Source organism: Drosophila innubila, assembly GCF_004354385.1.
Source record: "Drosophila innubila isolate TH190305 chromosome 3L unlocalized genomic scaffold, UK_Dinn_1.0 0_D_3L, whole genome shotgun sequence".
NCBI classification, from domain to species: domain Eukaryota; kingdom Metazoa; phylum Arthropoda; class Insecta; order Diptera; family Drosophilidae; genus Drosophila; species Drosophila innubila.
In genome coordinates, this window is record NW_022995376.1 from 18,938,698 (window position 1) to 18,957,730 (window position 19,033).

Genomic DNA, 19,033 nt, shown 5'->3' on the forward strand with positions numbered 1-19,033 from the left:
GAGCGTGAAAGTGTTGATAAAATGGTTGCAACAACATAGAGACGTAACTGAATTATGCACAGTAATAATAGAAATAATAATAACATATTTATGCATTTATACGTATAAAAACTACCTCATTGCCTCATATGACTAATTTGATTAACAGTCAAGTTACCCGAGAAATTGGGTCAATGTTAGCCAATTTCATTATTCTGTAATTTGAAACATTTGCGATTGTAGCACTTAGTATTACGCTCGTGCGTAATTCTGGCTAAGTTTATTGGCCGGGTCGGTAGGGTAAGCATTTTGGCTCTTGTTTGAAATTTAGCGAAATATACGCCGACAGCCGCGATAAGAGTTTAATTTATAGCAATTTTATTAATGTTATTTAGTCAAATCTTTTTTCACGGTCACCTTCCTAATAAAGTAAAACATTCTTTTTCTCAAGAATTGCTTTTTATGGAGAAATTTTATTTGTCCTTAGATTTGATTTGATTTATGAGAGCTTATTTTCAAAAATCAAGGACTGCAAACAAAAATTACGAATGCAAATTTTAACTAAATAAAACAATGTGAAGGTAATACTTATGTTACGGAACATGGAATACACCTAATTCCACAAATAAAACCTCTACACGAGGTAAAAGTCTAGTGACAAAAGCAATTTCTACCCTCAAAATTTCTGATTTCCAATCTTGTTACGAACAAAATTCAGTCAAATATAAAAATTTAAAATAAAAATATAAATAAATAAAAAAAAAAAACGAAAGTTGTAGTTGTGCACTGTGCGCAAAAATGGTGATATTCTTTGTACATAAAAATTACTTTTTGCGCAGTGCCGAATGCTAATTTTTGTTTTTTTTTTTTTTTAATAGTTTTAGTATGCCATTTTGTAAGATAGGACTAAACCTTTTGCGCTGCTTTCGTCACTAGCGCGATCTGCCGTCCGCAGTGATTTCGTATTTTAGTCGAAATTATCGCTACCAGCGAATAATCCTATTAGCTTTTATATTTAATACGATTATTATGCAAAATAATTAATTTTTAATTCTAATTTATAATTTTTATTCCAAATAATATTTAAATATCAATTTTTTAAATTTAATAGTTATAAAATAAAACACAATTTTTATTTTTTTTATAAATTTATTGTTGAAATAAACGATTGTTGAATAACGATAAATTGAATATCTTTTGAAGCAAGTGATGTATTACCAAAATTAATATTTTTATCAATAGATGAATATAAAGGATCCCACGATTTTCTTTTATATTTAATTTTTTCTTTAACATTCTGTTGCAAGACTACAATATTATTTATGGGGCAGCAAATTACCAATAGGTACACAGTATTAATTGTTTTTGATTTTTAAAATACAAGTTACGAAGATTTTCTTATTTGTATCTTTTTTAATGAATAATTAAAAAATAAAACTAGAGAGAAGTGTTATTTCGTGGCGTTGATTTATAAATTCAGAAATGTTTGTTAAATTGCCATTTTTATTTTAAAACTAATAATATAATAAAAGATAGACGAAAAATTACTAAAATCAATTTACACCTTTTCAGTCTAATCAGTTTTAATATTATTAAGATATTCCTGGGATGTATTGTCATATTTATTAACTCGTAAAAGCCGTTTCAGTGTATGTTTTCTGTTAATTCAAAGAAGATATAATTTTTGTTTATATTTGTATTTATTTATTTTGAATTAATACATTGACATATAATCGATACACATATCTAAGGAGCAGCTTTATTGCACTCGTATTTGCCGTTGGGTAATTCGCACTCCTTGACACAAAATTTACCGGATTTTATCGAGCAGACGGTATCTTTAGGACAAGTGAGGTTAACACCTGTGAACTCGTTGTTATTGCAAACTCGGAATGTTGTGCGACTGGTGCATTGAAACATTGAGGTGCCATCGCACTTATTGCAATTGATATCATCATCCTTACAGACGGGATTTGCACCGAGACTAGCATCAGCACAGAGAATGCCCAATTCGGTGCAGACTTTGCCATCTCCACAGTAGAGAGTGCTTTCCTCAATTGGTGAGTAGTTGACACAGAACTTGAAATGGGTTTGATTCACACAGGCAATGCTGTTATCCATGCAACGATTGCAGACTCCGACAGACCAGACTGTGGCCAACATACAGCTGAAGGCCACAACGAGGAGCTGCAAGTTGTTTAAATGATAAGCTAAGATTCTTCTTTTTTGTTAGATTGGTAGCTGCTTACCAGATTTCCAAGGAAATTTGACTTCTGCTGCATTTTTTTAATAGCTTTGTTATGCCCAATGAGACGAGACACGACTGACTAATGGGAAGTTTCAAAATACACCCCACTTTTATACTCTTTTTACACTCCCCACTTTTTACACTCTCTGAACACTAGAATGCAAATAAATGGTTTTATCTAAAAAGTATCATGATAAGAGCCTTATTTTATGCTAGGCTTAGTCTTATGTAAATAATTTTGTTTAATCGGCTGGGATTCAGCTAGAAGATTAGAGCGAAACGGTAGCCAGAATATTTATGAGTGTCGTAGCATTGAGCGATAAAAAGGGAAACTGTCTTGACCATAAAGATAACTTGCAGCAGCCAGCATTTAAAAGGCATTAGCCAAGATCTAGTTGACTTCATTAACCAACCAGAAATGTTGAAGCTTCCACGCACTGGGCTAATTTCGCTTTTGGCCATTTTACTGCACTCCGCAGTCGACGTTGAGGCCACTTGTGGACATTGCTACGGAGCGCATGCCTGCGTCGATAATACCACGTTCCAATTATGTATTGATGGTAAGCAGTAATTTAATTTTGTTGGCAATATAAATTTAACCCTTTGACAGGCGTTCCACGACCGGAGCTTTCCATACCGTGTCCGGCTGAATTACCCGTATGCACCAGATTTGCCGCAATCTGTTTGAGCCTCGACTCAGGATTTAAGTCGGACTGTGGAGATACCTCAAATTGTGGGCAATGTGGCGATAATGCCATCTTCGCATGCACCACACAGACAAGCTTTGGCAAATGTGTCGATGGTGAGCTCCCTAATCCAGAACGCATTAGTTGTCCTTCGGGATCCTTTTGCTCTGTCAAAGGAGCAGCTGCCGGAGATCCTTGCGTCTATGCCTGCGAGCCGGATTCTTCAGACACCTGCGATAGGGAAAAGGAATCGGACTCCGATAATGACACCACAGCAACAATCCCAACCCCCACCAATACTCCACCTCCACAAGATGCATCTTCATTTTGCCAAACGCAACAGAAAGCTGGTCGCTTTGCCATTCCCAATGATACAGTTTGCATCAGGTAAGCCTTAAGTTGTATAGCTGAATCTTGTTCATAATAAAAAATATCTGTTGTTGCAGCTTCATCCACTGCAGCTACAAGGCCGGAGTCTGGCAGGGAAGCATAACTGATTGCCCCAGGAATAAACCTTATTTCCATGCTGCCTCCACATGTGGCACGGTGAAGCCAACCGGCGTGGGTTGTGTGTAGTTTCATGTAAACATCAGCTAAGAATTATAAATATTTTCAAATATATACCATATATATATATATGAAATTGATCAATTTAAAATATATATCAAACTACTTTTAACCAATTTAATTTCAACTGACAAGTTTTATAGACTTAAAATAGTAATATAGTTATAGGGATACATTACCGTGAATTTCACATTGTACTCTACTCTTATAAAAACGGGTAATATTGGTTTGTTTTTTTTAAATTTTTTTTCTAGAATATTAAAATTATTAGCTTTTAGCTCCAGTTTACAAAATTCTTTTTAATACATTTTACCTAATTTTTCACTTACCGTCGTTCAAGGATATTCTTGAATATACATTCATATAATGTTATTAATAATACACGTAATATTAAACTTTAACATTTATTTAATTTCCACCTTTATATACTTCGCCTATTTTTATACCCTGAGCCCATTGAAAATGGGCAAAAAAGGGTATAATGTGTTTGGCAGAATGTATGTAACAGGCAGAAGGAGGGGTGGCAGACCCCATAAAGTATATATATTCTTGATCAGGATCAACAGCCGAGTCGATCTAGCCCTGTCCGTCTGTCTGTCCGTCTGTCCGTCTGTCCGTCTGTCCGTCTGTCCGTCTGTCCGTCTGTCTGTCCGTCTGTTTGAACGCGTCGATCTCAGAGACTGTAAGTGCTAGAGACTTCAAATTTGGAATGCAGGTTTGTGAATACCATACGCAGGTCAAGTTTGTTTCCAATTTTTGATGCCACGCCCCCTTCGCCCACAAATTGAAAAATAACGATTTACAGGCGCAATTTTTGACATAGCACTCCTAACTGAACAATCAGTTGAGAAGTATGCGTATTAAACGACCCTGAAAATTTCAAAGCGATTGACCCATAAATAAAGAAGTTATTTCGGAATTTAGATTTAGTTGAATAATTACATTTGGATGGCAAATCAAACGTGCGAGCGAGACAGCATGTTCACGTTTGTATGCAAGGCGCGCACAAAGACAGAACGAATAAGTACCCATTTTTTTTTTGGTACCAAATAAGAATTAAGCGATAAGCAAAAATATTATCGATATCATGTAATGAAAATGTTAATGTATAATTTATGTATATACAAATATACAATTTGATTAAAATATAATTGTGTTAATATATAAATATGTATTTTTGCATGGCAAAAATCAGCAGAAGCTGATAGCTGTGTATGTATGAAATTGCATGAGAGAAATAGCGATCATTTTGCAGCACTACTCTTGCATCTTTGCCGAGCACTGAAAGCTGCAAAATAATAATTTTAATTATTAATATTTTCGATTCCTTACACATATATATAATAAGTATCTGCTTATTATCGTTGTAAAAAAAAACTTAGCATTTTCCGCTTTAAGAATCTCATAAAATTAGACATTGCCTTTTATTTCAAATTTCGCGCGCACTGCAGCAGCCTTTGGCAGGCTTGAATTTGTTGCGTAAGTGGGAGAGAGTGAGAGAGGAAAATGGGTGCTGCCAGATTGCAGGCTGAGCAAAGTTGTAGTTTGTGGCTACTCTTGACACACGCTACATCGATTGCAAGCGATTACGATTACGACTTGCGATTTACCAATTTATCAATTTCTAATTAATTTTAAACAAGTTTATTATATTAAAGTTTATTATATTAAACTTATTTAAAATTAATTAGAAATTTATAAATTGGTAAATCGCAAGTCGTAATCGTAATCGAGTGATGTATTAGTTCAGTGAGGCATTAATAACGTAGTCTGCAGTGATAAGCACAGTGACTTCAGAAAACCGAAAGTTGTTCATAGTTTCGCGTGTGTAATTTTTGATACCCTGAGCCCATTGAAAATGGGCAACAATCAACTTTTATAAAAGAGGACATGGGCTCAGGGTATCCTACTGTCGAGCGTGCTCGACTGTAGCCGCACCTCACCGCGAGCGAAGCGAGCCGGGGGTAGGCGAGCGAAGCGAGCAGGGGGCGGAGCCCCCTTGTTTTCTATGTTCTCTTGCAAAGTTGCATCTTAAATTATTAAAAATAATTTAGTTTTATATTCTCTCTGGGGCTTAAAACTGGTTTGAATTAAAACTATGAATGCATGCGACTGGTCAGCGCCCCGAATCAATCGAGTGTATCATTTTGAGAGAGCTTTAGAAAACTAACATTCTTTTCTTAGATGTTAAAATACAAAAATGTTGAGATCATAAAACAGCACATGGCAATCAAGTGGAAAGGCAAGATAAATAAAACAATTAGCGTGCTCAACAAAAATACAAAGAGTTGATAAACAATGAAAATTTCACTAGTTAAGAACCATGTTTATAACACGGCAGTCGAAAGATTTACGTACTTTAGTACACTCGGAACCTTGACAGTGAGCACAAGTCGCATTGTGGGAATATCTCAGGGATATAAAAGTTATAAAATGACTACAAAAATTGTAAATGCTCTGCAAGTTGTGGGATTGGTGAGAGACCTAAATGATTTTCATGAATTTGTTGATATTTTTAAACAGAAAATACTCTTTTAAAGCTATCACTTAGCTGTTTGGTTAATTGGACTTTTTCGGACTGCAATGTTTGCCAGCCAAATCAGGCAGCTTGTATTAATTCCACATCCTATTATATGTGCTTTGGAGGTAGGTGAAATGATTTTCAACTTATTGAAGTACTTAAAGATATATTTTATTTAATTCAGATGATACACCCTACACGGATCACATATATAATTGCCTCGCCGGCTTCCAATGCAGCGACTACCCCTCCATTTGCATACAAAAGAATGCCCAGCGTCCCCCCAGCTGTGGAGATACCAGCAAATGTGGGCATTGCAGTGCCCACAGAAACTACAAGTTTGCTTGCCACAGCAGAGGCATCTTCCAATTGTGCTATGGCGCCTCACAGCCCACGGGATCCTATGGCAAGTGTCCAGCGGGAACTGTTTGCGATGCCTCCAGCGATGTGGTCTGTGTGCAGGAGAAGCCAGGTCAAGCAGTCACCTGTGATGTGAATGATGACCTGGTGGGCACTACAACGGAAGACCCAACAGGCAGCCCAACTTCCAGTCCCACCACTAGTCCTGTGACCGATCCAGCTTCACAGACAGCACAGGAAATATGTAAACTAAGGGCAAAGTCAGGTCTCTATGAAACTGTGCCTCGTGATCCCTACTGCAAACGGTTTGTACAATTTTAAGGTTATTTACAATCGAAACTTTCTACAGCGATTGCACTTCATTAAACAGAATAAAAAAATGCTTCTTCTTTAAAAAAGATGTAAATCAAAATAGACATAAATTGCTGCATAAAAGGTTTATTATTAATATAAAAAAATTTAATTTAAAATCTTATTAAAAAAAAAAAAAAAATTTAATTAATACATAAAAAAAAATTATGGAAATACACCACTTGGTGACATTTACGAAAATTTGTACATTCAATTTTTTATTATAAAAATAATTATTATTTTGAATTTTAATTTTAAAAATTGAAACAGGAGGCTTAATATGATTTTAAAATGAACATTGAAATTTATTTGTTTTTTAATTTTTATTTTAAGAAAAATAAGATTATAAATTAGTTTTTATAATAATCTTATTTGTGATTCCTGACTCAAATTTGGACAGATATGTGAAGATGTGCAATTCAGTATTTGTGCAATTAAGTAAATTATAATGGATATATTTAAATTCATCAAAACAATTTACAATAAGGAGTGTCCTTTTGTACAACTGTCTATTTTAGGCTGCGCTATAATATAATTTATATCTTTACAGTTACATCGATTGCTACTACAACAAAGACAAGGTCATAGCTGTGGAATATGGATGCTCTGAAACATCTTACTTCGAGGCAGACACACAACGTTGCACATACATAAAGCCAAGCAATTGTATTTGAATTAATTTTTAATATATTTATTTTTAAATATATTATTTAGACTATAAAACACTCTACTAATTTTTACTCTAACTCTACGCCATTGAGGCTTATGCTCTCTATCCGGTCGGAGCAAGTGGCGGGCAGAGTGGAGACACAGGTTTTTGTAGAGCTGTTGTAGTAGAGATTCCCTGGGCATGTGTATCCTTTTCCCAGCCAACTGCCACTCAGTTGATAGCATTTGATATATTGATGACATGTCGTTTTCGGATTTGTGCCAACTGGAAAGTAACCTTGACTCTGCAATTTGGCGCAATATGCAGCTGGGTTGCTGGTGGTTGGAGCTGCCGTTGTGGTTGTTGGGGGATTGGTGGTGGGAGTGTAGCAATATGAGGGCTTATTCGTCACACACTGACCGACAGTTCGATCAAAGAAGGTGCTGCCTGCACAGGCATATTTCTTGCCAACCCATTTTCCATTCGTAAGCGAGCATTGAATATACTGACGACATGTTGTCTCGGTGAATTCTCCAACCGCAAAATTGCCCTGTTTCTTCACAGCGGCACAATAAGCGGCGGCATCGTTTGTCGATGGAGTTGGCGGTGTGGTTGGTGCTGTAGTTGTTGTTGTATCATCTACAGTGGAACATGACGGATTCACACTCGTTGCCAGTTCACAGATCTCCTTAATGCCATTGTTGCACACATATCCTGAGGCACAGTTGCCCCTCGATTGCTGTGGCACATTCGTGCCGAGGCAGAGGGCAAAGCTGCGTGTTCCAGTGCAGGCAAAGGTCTGGCTTGCATCACACTTGTTGCAGTCCTGACAGTCGGCAACGTTGCTGGAAGGTGCCTTCGGCTGACACAAGACTCCGCCGGATCCACTCACACACATGTAGCCGGGGGGGCAGTCGAAGGGTGCACCGCTGGGCAAATTATTCGCATCGCAGACCTTTGTTTGTGTCATCGAATAACAGGCCATTTTGTTGACACTGTTGCAGACGTTGCACGTTGATCTGGTAGCTGCCACAAGGCATGTCAAAAAAAGCAGTAAGCGCAGGAAATAAGACGACATTTTCGGGTGTTCTTCTATTTCCTTCAATTATATGTTGACTGCTTTCTGACACGAGCAGCTGACAACTTTAAATAGCAGATTTGCGGCTAAAATCTGCAGATTAACCTTTGCCTTAATTCAATTTAGATAAGTCCATTTACTGGCCTTGTTTTGGCCATGCGTGAGAGCATACTTTGGGGCAACATCTAAATGCTTTTGTTATCAGTGAGATAATAAAGAGAGCACCCTGTATAAAGTTTAACCCCTTATAAAGGGCTGAGGAGCCTTTCTTTTACAATTGTTAGACTTTCCAGTTAGATAACTAGAAAAAGTCGTTACTTAAAAGCTGCTGAGCTGCATCTAAATCATAGTTGCACTCCAAGATGCTGCGACTGCTGTTTTTCCTACTTTTAATTCAGGTCAGTATCCTTGGCTCAAATTTCGAGACAAATGTATTGTAAGTTTTTTTTTTTAAAGACTAATTGGGCCGCAAGTTGAGACCCTAATTCGATTGCAGAACCCATGATTGTGGCAGACTCAAGCCAACTAACCCGGGTTGTTTGTAACTTCAGGGAATTATAATTAAAAAAATTAAAGCAAATTGTTGTAATATATTGGATAATAAACTTTGCTAGCCATTTTTTATGTGACACACTTGTTTAATTGCCTGGCTGTTATGTAGACTATTTTTTTTACATAGATAAGACATATCTTGTGATTACCATTTACAATCTTTGTGGCTGGAGTAGAAGCTTACTTTATTTCTAATCTTGCAAGCCATATGGCTAAGTAAAGAAAATAAAATAAAACATGTAAAATATATTCAAACATTTTCTACAAATCTCTAAAAACCCAAAGGCAGCACAAATGTTTTAAAATGTGTAAAAAAATTATAATTTAATTAAAAAAAATTTTTTTAAATTAATATAACCGTATAAATAAATATAAATATGTTTGAATCACACTAATTCAATAAAATGCATTAAAAAAATACATTTAAATTCAATAGGCAATTCAATTAAACTGAATATGTATTTATATTATTTTTATAAGCTAACTTCTAGTTTGACTGAAACAAATGGACATTTTGCTTACGCTAAAAAGTATGCAACAGAAATTAGGAGTACTCTTTTGCAGATTTTTGAAAATTTCTATTGCATATTTTCAGGAGAATTTTTTATTGAAAAGACATTTTATTATTTATATTTTATTATATTTTTATTCGTACGTCAAGCATATATGTAAATATTTTTGCTTACATTTTTAAAGGGCTTCGCGGAAAGTTTTAGGCTTATTATTATTTAAAGGGTCTTACGTATAATCACTTTGCACTATAAATTTGATAAAACAAACGAAGATTCGCTCTTCGCTTTTATGTTTATTGTAGTTTGTTGATAAGATTAAATCAGATATTTAATGCAGTCTAAAAACCGACGGATGGGCATTAGCTACTGCAGTTGCAATCAAAGATGTTACAATTGGTGCTGTTGCTGCTGGGAATTGGAGTCCTTGGCTGCCAGGCGGATTGCAATGTCTGTGCCTTACCTTCAAGCGTAGCCTGTGTTTCGGATACCCAATTTAAGTTCTGCAATAATAATGTTCTCGTTGATCCAGTCAACAGCTGCCCTAGTGGAACTTATTGCACTGGAAGCGCTGCAATTTGCCAGGAAGACACCTCGCTGAAAGCTTGTACCGGTTGCGTACAGTGCAATGATCAGAAGAGCTTTGCCTGCCTTGGGGTCCGCACATTCGCCTTGTGTCTGGGCACCAGCGTTCCATCTGCAATCACTGGCAGTTGTGCTCCAAATTATGTCTGTAATAAGGATAATATCAACATTTGCGGATCGGCGTCGATGGGAAGTCAAGCTACATGTCCGCTGGTGGATGACGAATTGTTAACAACACTTTCTCCCAATGCAAATGTCACTGCCGATGTGTACTGCAGATACGTACAGAAAGCCGGACGTTTTCCGTACGGGATGAACGCGACCACCACATGCAGACAGTAAGCACAGGAACCTTTAAATTCATACTTGGTTTACATTTCAATTCGCTTTTAGGTACATTTATTGCTTCTTGAGCAACAGTGTATGGTATGGCGCACTCTACACTTGTCCCGGCTCGACATATTTCCAATCCTCAACACAACTGTGCAACACCACCATCCCAGCTTATTGCACCTCAACTGTGCGCTCCTTAAGCTTGAAAACTCTGCGACTTTTCTAAGAAAAGAGGCAGCCTACTCAAAGCCAATTCTTTTTTAAATATCATTGATTAAATTTATGAAATTAAATTGTTGCAAGAGTATTTGATCAATTTTAATTGGATTTTTTAGAATTAAATTCGATATTTTGATACAAGAAATTGTTTTTATATACATTCCTTGAATTAATTAAACTTAATAAAATCTTAAACACATATAATTTTTTCAAAATGTGTTCATTTCATTTATAGCAAAAAACTAGTGGGCCGGTGCTACAGTCGAGCATACTCGACTGTCGGAGACCCCGTACTTACTATGGCAAAAACTAAGAATGGAAAATATTATAAAATAATTAGTTAACTTAATTGCATATTCTATCAGATTGGTTACGATGTCTCATAAAACATAAAAGATTTTTATACTAAGATTTGATTTTCGCCCGATCGGTCCGGTGACAGCTATATGATACAGTGGTCCGATTTGAACCAACTTTAAAGTTTTTCATACAACAAACTTGATCTGCTTGCAATATAGAGGAAACCTACATACCAATATTGGTGTCTCTAGCTATTATAGTGTCTGAGATCTAGGCGCTCATACAGACGGACAGACAGACAGACGGACAGACAGACAGACGGACAGACAGACGGACAGACAGACAAACAGACAGACAGACAGACATACAGACGGACATTGCTATATCGACTCGGCTATTGATGCTGATCAAATATATATATACTTTATAGGGTCTACCACGCCTCCTTCTGCCTGTTACGCACATATTTTTTAAAACAAACCCAATAGACCCCTTTCCTTTTTTAAGTAATTAAAAAAATTAAAAAATTAATTAAATAAAGAAAAAACTTAAATAGTTTAAAGATACATACTAGCACACATAGTGTGCTTAATTTATTAATAGGCATTATTCATAATTCTTTGGCATATATTTTGCCTTGGCCTAAGTGTTTCAATAATTTTCATAAAAACATTCTTAAGACGCCTAAATATTTTTCTGTATATTTTCCAAACGTTTAGTGGTCAGAAAGAAACGCCTACAGCAGGATTATCACATTGTCGTGTATATTTATAGTCTGAGATACCTATAAATCGGTGCATGGGACGGCGTTGTCAACAAAATTGTATATGCCTAAAATTAAATTCAACGTCAATTTTAAACCAAAGTTTGCAGTTTTTTTTGTTGCTGTATAGACCACAAAACCTGCCGCATGCCCCCCATATCTAGACTGGCTGCCACTCAATTGAATTGCATATTGTGCACAGGGAGCTGAAGCTGGAACTATGTGAATGCGTGTTTGGATGCGGGTTGGGTTCGCATTCGAGGCGTGTGAAATCGAAACCATTGAAATTGAAAATACTCAATGAAAACTTTTGCGGCCCAGCCTTGAATTCAATTGCATTTTTCTGGCCTGCCAATAGAGCTATGGCTCTGGCTCTGGCTCTGGCTCTGAATCTAGCTGTGGCTGTGTTTGCCCCGGTAAAACTTTTGTAACCCATGCGGCCACGTAACTGACCCACATCAACGCCAAGAACGAAAGTGCAAGCTGCCCGGAAGAGAGATAGAGAGAGAGAGAGAGAGAGAGAAATTTGACTCTCTGCTAGCGATGAGCTCCAAAGAGTTTTGCTAACACGAACACAAACCGCAACACGCACGACTCACGACATCCACTCAATTCTCATCTCTAGCACGCGCTGCCCTCAAACTGCCTGCAACCACTTTTTATGGCATGTGGCAAAAAAGTTTTTGGCTGAACAGAAAATACAAAAAATAGAATGAGAGCATATTTTATAATTGTACGCGAGTAGCGCTGTGTGAAAGGGCTAAAAGTTCGAAGCAGGCCACCGTCGGCACAAGTTTCAAGGTGGCATTGCCAACGCGGCGTATGCGTCATAAATGCCATAACAGGCAGACGCTGTCACCGCAGCTCCAAAGTGAGCTCATCCCATTCACATGTGTGGATTGTGAATGAATAAGAAGGAAATGCCAAAATGAAAAGTCACTTAAAACTGTTAAAGTAATGCCTCAAAGTGGGGTAAAGTGCTTTTTCTATTCATATGGGGCTTACTGTACGACGAAGATGAAAAGATGTTCCATATTTTATTTCATATCTACTCATATTTTATTCTGTCCTATTTTTCCTATTTCTAGTACTATTTCATTTGCTTTTCTTAAAATTATTCCAAAAATTTTTTTCAACTAGACCTCAGAAGTATAGTATAGTTATTATAATTTATTTTTTTGTTCACAATTTTAAGTTGTTAATTATTAATATAAATATTTATTATTTTGAATATCTTAATAAAAAGCATAGTATAAAATTAGTTATTTATTTTTTTATTTTTCTTTAAATTACGCTTTTATTATACATTTAAGTTTTAAACATACTCCATCTCTTGTTTCATTTGCATTTCCAAGCTTAGATTAACGTTAGCTTCATCCAAATAGCTCATCAGGCATTGGTTTAAACTCTCTCAAAGTTCTCAAGATAGTTTTGGCCAACTTTATCTAGGCCTCAACTATGGAAGTGCTTAATGTTGTTCTTCCAGCGCACAACGTCAACACTCGACATCATCCGCGCTGGCATCAAGTGTAATGACTGCACTCAGCGCTGATGAATTCATTAATTATTTTTTCTAATAGAATCTGGCATTGCCTGAGACCGAGGGGAGTCCCTTCCAAGTACTAGTACGACATAAGATGGGATGGATGTGTGACTAATTAAATTATATGCATTTGGCTCTCTTTTAGCTTGATTCGATTAATGCCTGACATAATCTTGAAGTTACGAGTACCCGTATATGGAGTGTAGTTTGTGGACTCGTTTCAACGCTGCTCTAAAAATCCTTCTCACAGGCAGAACGAGAGATCGAGGGCGACCACAAAGAAACAACCTTTGAACCGAGGTCATTTGAGTCACGGACTGTCATATTCATGTGCTCATCATCATTCAAGTTTCTTGCAACTTGGCAGCAGCAACGTGCTGCTTGGCTTAAAGCCACATCTATATATGAAAGTATCTATTATTCTGTGTAAATGCATCTTTTAGTTTGTAGAATGAGGGCGAACTGCAAACACAGTGCCTTTAAATAGCAGACAACCCGCTGTTTAGCATATGAGATATTTGTGGGTGGGGGAACTGTTTGCTCTATTAGACAGTGGGCTTATTTTATTGCTCCTACTCTCTCTCTCTTTTACTCCCGCTCTGCATTTAATTAAAGTTCTATTTTCATTTGGTATTTTGGCTCAGGGCAGCGGCCTCCACAACTACAACAGAGTGGCGCCTGCTTGGGCGACCCACTACAACCACCCACTGTCCTCTCCCCTCCATCCCCCTTCCCCCTAAGACCATCACTGACCACCTGCCGTGAGGCTCTGCAACTGTCGCTGGCGGCTGCAATTAATTTACCTCGCTTCGTTTTACTCAATGGGGCAACTTTATAAACAATTCCCGATGCCCCGGCCTGTCATGGCCTAAGCCTGCTGCAATTTTGTTTATGCATCAATTGGGTTAATCACTTCAACTGTGCAGCAACGCGTTCTGTTTACTTCTTACTTATTGTAAATTATGAACCCACATAGAAACACAATTTTTAGAAACTGGCATAGGACTGACATATTTATATAAAGACTTTAAAAATAATCGTTAATGTCAAGTATACAAATTTCAAAACATTCAGGTGTGTTCCAGAAACCTCTGGAGATTTTGAATAGAAATGTTTTTGATGTTGGTGTTCCTAAAATGTCAGAGATTTAAAATTTTCGAACAAATTTCTTTTGCACTATTATTCAATTTAAATATATTTAAATTTAATTTAATAAATATTTAATTTTATCAAATCTCTCAAGAATTTTTTAGACATTAGACAGAAATGGTTAATTGGATTGCTTAAGCGCAGTTAGAGATTTGTAGAGCACACCTGATTAATTTAATAAAATATCTTATTTTCAAGTAAAAAATTTATATATAATTTTAAATTATTCAGTTTATTAAAAATTGTACTTTAAAATATTCTTTTTGTTTTTTATCTAATTTAAATTCTCTAATAAAAATAAAGTATAATTAATATCCTCACGAAGACTTTAATTTTAATTACACATATGGCAACAGCAACAACAATAACAATGCCAACAATTATACTGCAGTCCGGGGCCAGGTTGACAGGTCAAGTACATGAGCGTGTCAAAAATTTTTGACATAGCCATATATGTATGTATGTGAGGGGAGGTCAAACCGAAACCAAACTCACACTATTATTACTCTATAGTGTGGCATTGTTGTGGAATGCGCAGTCGCCCACGACCACGCCCACAAGAATGCAACACACAACACCGCAGAACTGGAGCAGGAGCAGGAGCGGGAGCAGGAGCGGGAGCAGAAGCAAAGAATGCCATGTATAGTACGTGTCCTCGTGCTTGCATCAGACGGAAGGAAGGAAGGAAGGATAGGTGTGCTGCATGGCATGAGACTGGAGAGTGGAGAGTGGAGCGGAGACTGTGTGCGGGAGTGTGGAGAGAGGCTAGAGAAAGAAGAGCTGGGGAAGCGACAGGAAATGCGCATAATGAAGCGCTGTGGAAAATGTGGCACATGTAGCGCTGTGGCATCCAAAGGAACTGTCAGCACGGTGTTGAATAACTGACTAACTGACAGACTGCCAGACTGCCAGACTGACAGACTGACACACTGATAAACTGATAGGCAGGGTCGAGTCAGTTCAGACCAGGTCGTTGTCAATATTGCGGCAACTGCAACCTGTCAACAGCTTGACAGAAACTTAATGATTGTGGCTTTTGTTAAAAATGCATAAGCTTGCCACAAATTGCAGAGTCGAGGCGTAAATAAGTACCAAAAAACATAAAATATATATAACAATAAAAATAAATAAATGAAAATTGAATCAATGGTTGAAAAACTTTGGTAATTATGCGTCAATTGCACAAATTGCTGACAAACAAAAGGCGATTAATCGATTTTGCTCTTCAGTTCGAAAGTAAGTGTTTAAAAGCCCCCTTGTATTTTCAGCTGAATTGATAAATAATCACCATAGAGAGAGTGTCCCGTGATAAGCTTTACTGAGCACTACAAATATTCTTTTTTTTGTTGGATTTTTTATAATTGCAGTTCGAAATTGTTACTAAATACTGGGTTCTAATTTGTTTCTTTATTAAATTGTTTCAAGGAAGTATCTATTAACTTAAAAAACCTATAGACTTGATATCAATTTTTCCCACTTTTTCTATTTCAGATGATACATTGTATAAATCTATATTGCGTTAAGTTATGAAATTATTTCATTACCAATAAAAACTACAACAAGTACCTTTCGCAGAATTCCTTTTACGGTTTTGGCTGTGAATTGATTGCCAAACAGTTTTATGCAGATGCAATTTACGTAAATATTTCATATGAATTCATTACTAAGGAAATAGTTCGCCGAATCCAGTTTATTATTTATGGAATTTGAGACAAAATGATAGAATACACTCATTAATAAATTTTACGCGACATCCATTTAAAAAACCATTAAAATAATAGCTATATCCAAGCTGTGATCGATAAGTAAATACATCAAGTGCCTGAGTGGTTTTTTATTCTAAAGTGTCAAAGTCAAAGCTCAATAACCAATGCACATAAATAATAAAATGCGTTTCAAGAATGCGGAACATAATATCATCAACAGTGAATAAATCAACAACAAATTGCTGACTCGTGTATTCTCTATGAGAAAACTGAGAAGTAGACTGAGAGTTCCATTAGTTGTCCATTAGATGAGATGATCGTTATTATGAATTGCATTTGTGACACTAACAACTAACAACTAACAACGACAACTGCAAATTATTGATTGACATGAGTAAATTGTAAGCCAAACATTTTGACAAGCGCTTATCGAAATTTGCTTATCAATTAGGTTGAGTGTGTCTGTGTCGGGAAATCACAGAGAGACTTGAGAGTACGAGTATTGGAAAGACAGACTGTTGAGACGTGGGCTGATCCTGCAGCACCAAACCATATAAATTCTATTAGCGTGTGAGTTTCTCAGTTGATAAATCGCATGTGGCAATAGTGGACACCATGTACTCCATGTGGGCAGTGTCCAGTGGTCAGACGACGCAATAATTTTGCAATTTTTATTGCACAACTGTCACGGGGGGCTTAGAGAGCAGCGCTGTCAAGTGTTCGGCTGCCAAGTGACGAGGGAGGGGATGGAGAAGGGTCGGGGAACTTGGTCTCAGCAAATAAAGCCATTAAGTGGAAGTCGACTGACTGTGTGTGAGAGTGAGCTACTTTCGCTGCTCACATGCGGCATGCGGCATGCAGCATGAGGCATGCAGCATGCGCAGGCTGTATTTGTATTTGTACAAGTATGTGCTTACTTTCATTAAGCAAACAACAAAACTGCGACAAGAGATGCACTCAGACGCAACTGCAACTCGTATGTTTGCCCAGTGGGTCACTCAGTCAAACAGTCAACGAGTTAAACATTTCCCGGTTCCCTCCCCTTACTCTACCCCTTTAATTTGATGAGTTCACAGCGCGAAATGCGCTTAAATTGTCGCTAATTGCAATTCGCACTACAAAATTGCATTTGCAATTGCAATTGCAAAGTAAATTGCATTAAAAAACAGAAGCGCAAAATAATATTTGAATTCATGCAAATTTATTAACAATTTGCTTGCACACTCATACTGACAAATATGAGTATACTCATAACTCACTCACATCGTACCTTGGGGCCTATTTATCATCATCATTTAATCAAATACTATTACAATCGGCAAATCATTTAACGTCAGTTTGTCGCCAGTTTGTTAATGCTGCTGGCGCCACATTTCATAATCAAACAAAAGTTGTCGGCAGTTTTAGTATCTGTAGAGTCAGCTATAGTATAGCTAATATAGCACCTAAAACAAACACCAAATTAATAAATTTCCTAAGTAATATTCTTTAAAATGCAAAATAACAAAATTAAATTCCATTTTAAAAATGTTGTTTTTTTGTGGAAATCATTTTATACGATCATTTTAAAGACTACGAAAGTAAGAAGTCAATTCAGAACGAAAATAAATATATTTTATAAAATTAAGGCAGGGATTGCTTTAAAAAACCCAAGAAATTAAATAAACAATTCAGAAAAATGCATGGACTGCAGCATATTTACTATATATAAATATTTTTACTCCTTATTTAAATCAAAGCACAAAGAGTTGTATTTAATATATTAATATAATAAATTTGTCCTTTTATTTAAATCAAATCAAATTAAAATAAATCAAATAATATTTTAAACTTGTCCCTTAATTGCGGAGTACAGCTTAGTCGTTTATTTATTTGTATGTTTGAAAAATGTGCTGAAATTAAATGCAATTCGCAACACGACTCATGTAAGCTCATGTCGTTGCTTCAATAATTTATCACATTGGGGCTCTAATTGTCGCCATCAAGGTTGACGTCAGAGTTGCCGCCGCTTTAGTGGTTAGTGCTGCAACAATGCATTTTCAGGGAGTCCTCAATGACGCATTTGCAACTCGCAAACTGGCAACTGGCAACTGGCGCCTGTGGCACAGTCAAGGTTTGTTGTTGTCTGCCTGACAATTTTGGTGACCAGTTGGGCGACGACCTTGACATGCAGCCAGCTAAAAAAAACTTTGGCAACTGTGTCAACTATCGATTTGGCCAAGCGTTTTATATTACGTATACGTAATAAAAGTGAAAACAATTTGATTTCTTTATATTGTAATCAAATCCGTGTTGAATCCAATTGAAATGTTGACCAAATAATACATGTATAGAATGTAGGTATATGCAGTTTAATTTGTAGTTGGTTTCCCATTCAACCTAAGCTGACCCAACGAATTGTACCCTCTGACCTCGGCCCTTCACCCCTTACCCCTTGCCCCTTGCCCACTGCTATTGGCAATTTCGTGGTCATTTAGTCGGCGAGATTTGCGGTTACGTTGCCTCTGGGAAGCCGCTGCAATGATTATGTTGTGTTTGTTGCCTTTGATGTAAGCATAACCGCCCGCCATTGTTTCGGTTAATTAAAATTTGTGGTCCTGCAACGCATGTGCGTGTGTGTGTGTGTGTGTGTGTGTGTGTGTGTGTAGTTTTCACTAAATTAGTTAAGAACGCTGGAGGATTATGCCATTGGCAATGCAGCTATAAAATATGCAGAGTTTGAAGCAGGCGCACTTGAAGCTCAATCGCAGCTCCAAGACAAAGACGTTCTCGGGAACAAGAAGAAGAGGTTATCTGCATTCCTGCGAACAGAACCAGTTTGTCAGCCAGAGTTCCAACCTGAGTGCCTGGCAGTCTCCTCGCTCCTCGACTGGCGGCTCCCTCAGCTCCTCGGCTCAAAAGCGAAACCAAAACCAAAAGCGAAGCAAATGCAGGC

General features: G+C 36.9%; 5 protein-coding genes across 5 annotated transcripts; 3 read left to right on the forward strand and 2 right to left on the reverse strand.

The window, feature by feature from the left end:
* Positions 1–1,692: 1,692 nt before the first annotated feature.
* LOC117787769 lies at positions 1,693–2,300 on the reverse strand. Its single transcript, XM_034626377.1, has 2 exons — positions 2,229–2,300; positions 1,693–2,166 (listed from the first exon to the last, which is right to left on the reverse strand). The coding sequence occupies exons 1-2, from the start codon at positions 2,259–2,261 to the stop codon at positions 1,726–1,728; spliced, it is 474 nt and encodes a 157-aa protein (XP_034482268.1). The 5' UTR covers positions 2,262–2,300; the 3' UTR covers positions 1,693–1,725.
* Positions 2,301–2,645: 345 nt separating this feature from the next.
* LOC117787577 lies at positions 2,646–3,556 on the forward strand. The gene is made up of 3 exons (XM_034626130.1): positions 2,646–2,787; positions 2,838–3,300; positions 3,360–3,556. Exons 1-3 carry the CDS (start codon positions 2,646–2,648, stop codon positions 3,487–3,489), a joined length of 735 nt encoding a protein of 244 aa, XP_034482021.1. The 3' UTR covers positions 3,490–3,556.
* A 2,276-nt stretch (positions 3,557–5,832) lies between these two features.
* LOC117787540 lies at positions 5,833–7,437 on the forward strand. Its single transcript, XM_034626086.1, has 4 exons — positions 5,833–5,955; positions 6,021–6,126; positions 6,186–6,666; positions 7,263–7,437. Exons 1-4 carry the CDS (start codon positions 5,914–5,916, stop codon positions 7,384–7,386), a joined length of 753 nt encoding a protein of 250 aa, XP_034481977.1. The 5' UTR covers positions 5,833–5,913; the 3' UTR covers positions 7,387–7,437.
* Positions 7,380–8,445, reverse strand: LOC117787539. Its single transcript, XM_034626085.1, has one exon. It carries the CDS (start codon positions 8,437–8,439, stop codon positions 7,450–7,452), a length of 990 nt encoding a protein of 329 aa, XP_034481976.1. The 5' UTR covers positions 8,440–8,445; the 3' UTR covers positions 7,380–7,449.
* A 1,419-nt stretch (positions 8,446–9,864) lies between these two features.
* On the forward strand, positions 9,865–10,725 carry LOC117787185. The gene is made up of 2 exons (XM_034625637.1): positions 9,865–10,423; positions 10,479–10,725. The coding sequence occupies exons 1-2, from the start codon at positions 9,888–9,890 to the stop codon at positions 10,642–10,644; spliced, it is 702 nt and encodes a 233-aa protein (XP_034481528.1). The 5' UTR covers positions 9,865–9,887; the 3' UTR covers positions 10,645–10,725.
* Positions 10,726–19,033: the final 8,308 nt, after the last annotated feature.

Bases quoted from the DNA above. Each gene is read 5' to 3' on its own strand.
- LOC117787540 (XM_034626086.1), top strand. From the start codon at position 5,914: ATGACTACAAAAATTGTAAATGCTCTGCAAGTTGTGGGATTG. The intron at 6,127-6,185 runs GTAGGTGAAATG...TATTTAATTCAG, and splicing joins CTATTATATGTGCTTTGGAG to ATGATACACCCTACACGGAT. The intron at 6,667-7,262 runs GTTTGTACAATT...ATATCTTTACAG, and splicing joins CGTGATCCCTACTGCAAACG to TTACATCGATTGCTACTACA.
- LOC117787769 (XM_034626377.1), bottom strand. From the start codon at position 2,261: ATGCAGCAGAAGTCAAATTTCCTTGGAAATCTG. The intron at 2,167-2,228 runs GTAAGCAGCTAC...AACAACTTGCAG, and splicing joins CAAATTTCCTTGGAAATCTG to CTCCTCGTTGTGGCCTTCAG.
- LOC117787539 (XM_034626085.1), bottom strand. From the start codon at position 8,439: ATGTCGTCTTATTTCCTGCGCTTACTGCTTTTTTTGACATGCCTTGTG.
- LOC117787185 (XM_034625637.1), top strand. From the start codon at position 9,888: ATGTTACAATTGGTGCTGTTGCTGCTGGGAATTGGAGTCCTTGGCTGC. The intron at 10,424-10,478 runs GTAAGCACAGGA...ATTCGCTTTTAG, and splicing joins GCGACCACCACATGCAGACA to GTACATTTATTGCTTCTTGA.
- LOC117787577 (XM_034626130.1), top strand. From the start codon at position 2,646: ATGTTGAAGCTTCCACGCACTGGGCTAATTTCGCTTTTGGCCATTTTA. The intron at 2,788-2,837 runs GTAAGCAGTAAT...ACCCTTTGACAG, and splicing joins GTTCCAATTATGTATTGATG to GCGTTCCACGACCGGAGCTT. The intron at 3,301-3,359 runs GTAAGCCTTAAG...CTGTTGTTGCAG, and splicing joins AATGATACAGTTTGCATCAG to CTTCATCCACTGCAGCTACA.